Raw genomic sequence first — 8563 nt, 5'->3', positions numbered from 1 at the left:
CCCCCCCCCCCCCCCCCACCAAAATTGTAATAAAACTTTTATCCGACCTCGCGAGTAATAAACTAATGTTTATATCGTCAGATCACGCTATGAAATGGAACGCTATGAAAGTGAAGCTATGAAATGGAAGGTTAGTACTTCCGGTTCAAAGAGAGAGTTCACGGCTCTCTTCTTCTGTCAATTTTTGTGCATTCTGCCGGCACCTCCAGTGGTCAACGGGAGGGATTGTGTTAATCGGTCAGAGAGTAGAAGAAGGAAACATGACAGTGTGAAATATAGGTATGTATAACACAAACACACACAAACGTCCTTACTGGTTATGTGTCACAGACAAGACAGTCAGATGGACAGACAGACAGGACATGTACCTGTTGTTGCCGGGCAGAGAATAGCCGCTGCCCGCCGCCGAGGGGTGTGCGTACGTGTGTGCGTGAGGGCTGGCGGTGCCCGCGGGCGCCTGGAGGGCTCCGTTGTGGGCGCTGCCGCCGGGCCCCATCCCGCCGCCCATCATCAGGGAGCCCGGGGTGGCCACGCCGTTGACCTGCGGCTGAGGAGGACTCTGGGAGACGGAGGCGGCGTGGACAGAGAGGACGCACTGCCCGTACTGCTGCTACCTCCACACGACACACTGTCCTGAGAGAGAGACACAGAGAGACAGGGAGAGACAGGGAGAGAGAGAGAGAGAGAGAGAGAGAGAGAGAGAGAGAGAGAGAGAGAGAGAGAGAGAGAGAGACAGGGAGGGAGAAAGAGAGAGACAGGGAGAGAGAGAGAGAGAGAGAGAGAGAGAGAGAGACAGGGAGGGAAAGAGAGAGAGAGAGACAGAGAGAGACAGGGAGAGAGAGAGACAGACAGACAGACAGACAGACAGACAGACAGACAGACAGACAGACACAGGCAGAAAGAGACAGAGAGACAGACAGGGGGGGGAGAGAGAGACAGACACACACAGACAAAGAGGTGGAAAGAGAGCCAGACAGAGTGGGAGATAGAAATATAATGTTTATCATAACTGAACTATTATAAATAGCATGTTCGTTGTCCACACACCCCCCCCCCCCCCCCCACACACACACACACACACACACACACTATTGTTACCTGAGCTGTCATGGGATAGGAAGAATCACAGCCTCCCAGGTGAGACGACTTCATGTCTGCAACACACATTTAACACTTAGCTTGATAGCCATTTGGGGCATAGGGGAACGTCTGATGTTAATGATGATACCATTAGCATAGGAGAACGTCTGATGCTAATGCTGATAGCATTGGGTTAGCATAGCATAGGATAGGGGGAACGTCTGATGTTAATGCTGATAGCATTGGAGGACCAACTTTTTCCAAGGCCGACAGCAAATGTTCTCTCATAGCGAGAAGCACACCGCATACCTCAAAAGAAAGCTTAATTTGTCCACTCCAATTTAAAACACCTGCTTTTGTAGTAACGTGCTGTTCTTGAACAGAAAGCTGAGTTAGGGACCGGTTTTGTCAGACATAACAGGCAGATATAAAAATGAACACAAAAAACATCCTATACACCGAATGAAAGCCCTGAATGTCTACTTTTACGAGGAAAAAAGTACACATTGATCCCATCTACCCTTCGTCGGTAATTGGCTTTTGAATGAGCATAGGGACTGAGGGAACATATTGGGGGCCGGGGCTACGTCATCATCGGGCAGACGGGCAGATGAAAATGGAAAAACGCGTTGTCATTATTTATCCATCTATGTACGTGTCTGTCACTGTGTATCGTTCCAACTCGGCTAGCCGAGTTCGCCAAGGGACGGTGGGTGTTGATGTCCCCGTCCAATACCACACCACCGCGTATTTGCATTGTTTTATCTGCCCGTCTGCCCGATGATCATCATCATCAAAATAACCGTCCACCGTCCTTTCAGCTAACACCCCTGATGTCATTGTTGTAAATGAAAACCATAGAGAGGTGTTCATTCTCGAGGTCGGCTGTACCTTTGACTATAGCCTGGAAGAAGCCTTTCTAACCAAAGTGCTGAAGTATCAGCAGCTACTGAAGAAATGGGAGGAGACAGTAGCTGACCTGAACTTTACCCACTCTAGCAGGAAATGTTGGAGCCTCATCCGTCGCCTAGGAGCTGCACAGAAGCCCCCTAGCCAAAGCCGAGCATCTGTTACACCCAACCAAGTTGCATCCCACCTACTGGCTATTGCAAAAGCAACGCAAGACAAACACACCAGAAGAGCAGTTACAACTGAGCTAAAACATCAGAGAACACTTGAAGAGGAAGAAACCCTGAGCCTTTTGTGGTTGCTGAACTGGAGAAAGTCCTGCAGGGCCTGAAAAGTGGAAAGGCAGCAGGATATGACAACATCTCTCCAGAGTTCATGATACATCTTGGCCCCCGAGCCCTAACCTGGCTGACACAACTCTACACCAGGATCGTACAGACAAACTTGATCCCAAAGAAATGGCGGACAGCTAAAGTAATTGCCATACCAAAACCTGGCAAGGACCACAAATTACCAGCAAGCTACCGCCCAATCTCTCTACTCAGCGTCCCCTTTAAAATCCTGGAACGCCTAATACTACAACGTATTTCTCCAAGAGTAGAGGACATCCTCTGTGTGGATCAGGCAGGTTTCCGCAAGAACCGCAGCACAGGAGAACAAGTACTGGCCCTAACAACCTTCATCGAAAATGGTTTTGAGACAGACTAAAGACAGGTACTGTGTTTCTTGACCTCACAGCAGCCTATGATACTGTCTGGCACAAAGGCCTCATACTAAAGCTCACAAAGGTTCTCCCTGCTTGGGCAACAGCAATCATCCAAACTCTGCTGACCAACCGGAGGTTCAGAGTCCACCTCGGACAGAACACAAGTGCATGGAGAACACAGCGAAATGGACTCCCCCAAGGCTCAGTTCTAGCTCCAACCCTGTTCAATATCTACACAAATGACCTACCAACCACCAAATCCGGCAAATTCATCTATGCTGACAACATCTGTCTGGCATTTCAGGCACCAGACTTCGACCCACTGGAACAAGTGCTCACCGAAGACCTCTCCAAACTGGACCAGTTCTGCAAAACATGGCGCCTAATACCGAGCCCAGCAAAAACTGTTTCCAGTGTATTCCATCTCCACAACGCTAAAGCTGCCAGAGAACTAGACATCTACCTGAGCGGACTCAAACTGAAGCATGCACCCTATCCAACCTACCTTGGTGTGACCCTCGACAGAACTCTGTCCTTCAAGGAACACCTAAAAGGGACGGCAGCTAAGGTGAAGTTCAGAAACAATCTGCTCTGCAAACTTGCTGGTGCAAAATGGGGGGCGGCAGCCTCCACACTGCGCACCTCAGCACTGGCCCTGTCATACTCCGCAGCAGAATATTGTGCCCCTGTCTGGTCTAGGTCATCACACACACACCAAGTGGACACCCAGCTCAATACCACCATGAGAAGCATAACCGGGACTATTCGCTCCACACCACTCCCCTGGCTCCCAGTATTATCAAACATAGCACCCCCACACATCCGGCGAGCAGCAGTCTCTCAAAGGATGCTTCAAAAGGTCAAAGACTCTCCCCATCTACCAATCCATGCAGACATATTCAACCCACCCACTGCTCGACTCCCATCGAGACGACCAATTTGGAGGAACCCCCCATCAGCTGACTTCACCATCAAATCAGCTTGGAAAAGGGAATGGGAGTCCAATGAGGTCATAAACAAACACCTGGTGTCAGACCCTAACCAACAGGTCCCTGGCACCACCCTCCCAAGGAGACAGTGGTCTACGCTCAATACATTCAGGACTGGACATGGCCCTTGCTTGGCCTGCCTCCACAAATGGGGCAGTAGCCCAAGCCCACTGTGTGCGTGTGGTGAGGAGCAAACTATGAAGCACATCATAGAAGTGTGTCCTCTCCAAAGACTGGAAGGAGGATTAATTACCCTCCACAAAGCAGACCAGGAGGCAACTGTTTGGCTTAAAGACTTTGCATTCGCTAAATAAATAAAATAGCAGCTACTGCAGACCATCTCACAGCTAGGCTATAGAGCGTCGCAGTCCCTCCCCCTTTCAGAACAACGAGTGGCCCAGGAAATGAAACCCAATGCATTTTTCCCATAGGCATTTCTTAAAGTATTTATTTAAAGACGGTTACGCCGCGGACAAAGCCAACTCGGGTCGTGACAAATCATGACAATGAACACAATGTTTTGGGCCAATCAAATAATTTATAAGAAGCAAAACAAAAAAAATAGTGTTGTCTCCTGCCTTTATTTTCTTCTTTCTAATGATTTGATCGGCCCAAGATATTGTGTTCATTGTCATGATTTGTCACGATCAGAGTTGGCTTTGTCCGCGGTGTAACCGTCTTTAAATAAATACTTTAAGAAATGCCTATGAGGAAAATGAACGGCGATTTATTTTCCGGGTCTCTCGAGGGGGCGGGACTGCGACGCTCTATAGATGTAAACTATTAGTTTTTATCTTTGGCAGCCTAGGGCATGTGCATAAGTTGGTTGTGAGGGGCTTACAAATGGCCGGCCTTTCCAAAAGGAGAACCGAGCAGTTAGCGAGGTACTGCTCAGTTTCAGCCATTATAGGAAGCCGCTCAATTTGGAGGAGGCGTTGTTTCCTTTATCCATGATTTATGTCTGCTGCCCTGTGTCCGACATGTCAGCTGTACTGTATGTAACGATGATTTGCACGTCCATGCACGTTGTAACTGGCTGCTCTCCCTATTGTCAAACTGCACTGGCAGTGTTTATGTCCTTTGTACAAGGTATTCGTGTACTTCTCATTATGTGGACATAAATAAACATTTGAGTTCATTAGGACCAGGCTCTTGCCGACGTTTTTATTAATAGTCGGAGACTCGGGCCTATCGAGTTCCTCTCCTTTCACTGACAATGAGTGAAGGTCAGCGAGTCTCCGTGAACGAGTCTCCTGACGAGTTGGGAATGACAAGGTGCTGGTGGAGGTGATAATTACCGTTCACAGCTCTCCGACACCCTAATGCGTATGTACACGTTTTATTGTGTCAGTGCGGCACCGAAAGAGAGAGTTGTGAACCGTAGTTAGTATCCAATCCATAGAGGTTTGGACCAGGCCAACACCACTGGCCAGGGTACCAGGCTAGGACTGCTTTGATCGGCGACCCAAACATGTGGTGCAGTACTTGGTTTAGACTAGGGATGTTGAAAAAAGTTGAAAATCGACTCGATTATCGACTCATGCCTCCCGCGACTCAAAACGTATGAGTCGAAAAATCGTTTTTATTTGTATTATTATTTTTTCAGTCAGTCAGTGCCGCTCGTTGCATGCAAGTTTACTTTGAGCAGAGCGCTGTGGACCCCATCGTCCAAGGGTGTGTGCGCGTGTGTGTGGTGGGGGGTGGTATCTTAGCAACACTGAATGATCTGTCCCATTGGTCGTGTGCACGTATCATGAGCCAATGGCTGCAGCTCTGAGCTTCCCAGACCCAGCTCATCTACACATGCCGTAAAGTGAGCTGACAGCCACAGGTCTGCTCTGTTCTGAGCGGTGAGCGCTCTTCTCTTCTCGTGAATAAAGCAGGATAGAGTTGTCAAATAAATCCCGCCGTCATTTATACTGTATTTATTATCCGACCCAACATTAAAATACGGAACAACGTGCGTCTCGTATCAGTTCATTACTCGTGACAGGCTGCAGACACTTGAGAGTTGGGACTAGCGGCTAGCCGATAGCGCCGCTGCTCCTTCAGTTTCGTTGTTTACAAAATAAAGTTTATTTTTTATTATTGGGATTTGATCATTGTGCAAATTCTAAACATATGGATGCAGCTGCAGAAGTTGTGTTGCTTAAAGGAATGCATAGTTGCGTTCTCCTCAACTGCTGCGCAGCAACAAAAAAATATAAAAATAATGAAGAAAAAAAAGGAAAAAAGTCGTTCGACACGTCGATTTTTGGCCTCGATTCGTCGATTGGCCAAATATGAGTCGTTTGGCATCCCTAGTTTAGACTAGTCATTGGTTAGACCAGTCATTAGTCCTACAACTACAACCTATCTCAAACCCTCACCCTAAACCTAACCTCCCACGGGGCAGCACACCTAAACCTAACCTTAACCCATGTCTAACCAATGACTAGTCTAAACTAAGTATGCACCACCACTGGTTCCCAAACAGTGGGTCGGGACCCATTTGTGGGTCGCGCACACATTGTTATGGGTCCTGTTAGTTTTTGTTTCCGACATTTGGTTTTTAATTATTATTATTATTTCAAAACATTTTCAAAAAACATTCCCCCCAAAAAAGCAAAACTATTCATGAATTGAAAACAAAATTCAATGTATTCAAAGAATACAAACATCCATAAATTGGAACAAGTATTTAAGAAGTAGTGACTAGCTTTATTGGGTCACAGGCGAATATCTAATTTCTGTTTTGGGTCACGGGCCGAGAAGTTTGGGAACCACTGCTCTAGTTGAGTGTGTGTGTGTGTGTGACTGTGTGTGTGTGTGTGTGTGTGTGTGTGTGCGTACCGTTGCATGCCGGGGTGAAGGGCACGGCCAGCTGGGCACTGAGCAGCTGGAGTCGTTCCTTCTTCATGGTGAGAGTTTTGATCTGATCCTCCAGCCTCCTGTTCTCTACCTGGAGCTGGTGCAGGGACTTCAACATGCCCACCACTGCACGCACGCACGCACGCACACACACACACACACACACACACACACACACACACACACACACACACACACACACACACACACACACACACACACACACACACACACACACACACACACACACACACACACACACACACACACACACACACACACACACACACACACACACACACACACACACAGAACACGAGAGAGAGAGAGAGAGAGAGAGAGATATGTGTTAATAGGATTATTCAATCGATATTCAAGATAGACATGGAGAAGTAAAGATAGGAATTATGCGAGAGGGAATGAGATCAAATGAACATGAAAGAGAGATACAATATATCTCAAATATATATAAGAAAAACATATATATAAATATATAAATGGAGACAAAATGCCAAAAATCAAAAAAATGGCATTCATAAAGTCAAGAAACCTAAAATGCAGATGTGTGTGTGTGTGTGTGTGTGTGTGTGTGTGTGTGTGCGCGCGTTTGTGTGTGTGACGTGCATGTGCGTGTGTGTGTGTGCGCGTGTGCGTGTCCTCTCACCGTCGCCCTGCGCTCCGTGCTGCAGCAGGAAGTTGTTGCCCTCGCTCCACTGTCTCTCCAGCAGCTGCTCTATACTGGTGGCCACCGGGGGCAGCGGCGCGTCCACGCCTCCCCCGGCCCCTAGCAACCCCAGCCCCGCCCCTGGCAACGACCCCGAGGGGTCATAGCGGATCTGCAGGCCACCAATGGGAGAGCTAGAGAGAGAGAGAGAGAGAGAGAGAGAGAGAGAGAGAGGGAGGGAGGTCAACGGGGAGATTAACGAGCCAACATAAACGTCAGACAAACATAGACGCTGTTGGCAATAAAGCTACATCAATTTGTTGTTACAGTGGGTGCTAATGAAAAGTGCCAGGCTCTTTCTGTGTGTTTCTGACAGACAGAGAGAGAGAGAGAGAGAGAGAGAGAGAGAGAGAAATAATAAATAGGAATAAAAGAAAGGAGTGGACAGCTCACAGCTCTGATGTAATAAATCTTGGACGTGTGAGAGGCTGAGTCGATGTGTTGAGTGGGAAGGAGAGGACTGACGCATGCCAGGAAGAGGAGACCGAGAGACACCGAGAGAGAGAGATTTCCTTTAAAGCCATTAAGATTTCTTAACGGCTTAAACTAAACCGCTCTTCTAAATCTAAAGCGGCACAAAGTGACACACTGTGCGTCTTGTATACATCTGCTATTTTTGACGCTAAAATCTGAAATGACACAGATGATCTCCCAGTCTTATTATGTTACAAAAAAAACATATCAAACTTAAGTGGACGGGACACTTTTACCATTATATTATTTCAGAATATCACACAACTGGATCAATAATGTCAAATTAACCACATGAACCCTAGCAGCGTCGTGTGTGGTTAACTTGTCCAATTTATCAATAAATAACTCAATGTCAATCAAAGCGTCCCTGTTCTGGGTGAAAATAGATCTTACAAGTGGTGCATTGTGTGAGCTTGTAGATTCAATGAACTATATAGGGTTTAAATGGTTAAACAAAATGTCTAATATTTGTCCCCAAGAAAGAATCAAGGAGTACTATATCACTATCTGGAATATATACAAGGCATATATAGAAAATATACAAGAGATTGTGCATTTGCTATTTTTGAACATTTCCGAAAAATCTTGAAAGTGTTCGGAAAACCCTGAATCATCTATATATATATGTTTATTTATTTATTTGTTTTTTTTAAATAATCCTTCAGTTTTGGGGGGTCTGTGGCCAAATGCATATCAATTTGGGGGTCCTTTACATGACAAAAAGGTTTGAGAAAACACTGCTCTAGTTATGCCACCCAATAAATATTTGACAACTAGCGTAGCGAACAATTAGCCTCTTCAGGAACTATCTGACAGGACGAGACAATTAGC

General features: G+C 46.7%; 1 protein-coding gene across 1 annotated transcript in view; it reads right to left on the bottom strand.

The window, feature by feature from the left end:
* Nucleotides 1-310: 310 nt before the first annotated feature.
* mllt10 (MLLT10 histone lysine methyltransferase DOT1L cofactor) overlaps nucleotides 311-8563 on the bottom strand; it is a gene marked incomplete at its 3' end in the record, with an annotated part of 87239 nt that continues 78986 nt past the window's right edge. The window contains 5 exon segments of the mRNA XM_083777662.1: nucleotides 311-570; nucleotides 573-633; nucleotides 1099-1154; nucleotides 6517-6660; nucleotides 7199-7392. Coding sequence (XP_083633788.1) covers nucleotides 311-570; nucleotides 573-633; nucleotides 1099-1154; nucleotides 6517-6660; nucleotides 7199-7392 — 715 coding nt within the window.

The sequence above is a fragment of the Protomyctophum parallelum genome (genome assembly GCF_964188405.1).
Source record: "Protomyctophum parallelum genome assembly, chromosome: 12".
Taxonomy (NCBI): domain Eukaryota; kingdom Metazoa; phylum Chordata; class Actinopteri; order Myctophiformes; family Myctophidae; genus Protomyctophum; species Protomyctophum parallelum.
This window is presented reverse-complemented; position numbering and strand designations above follow the sequence as displayed.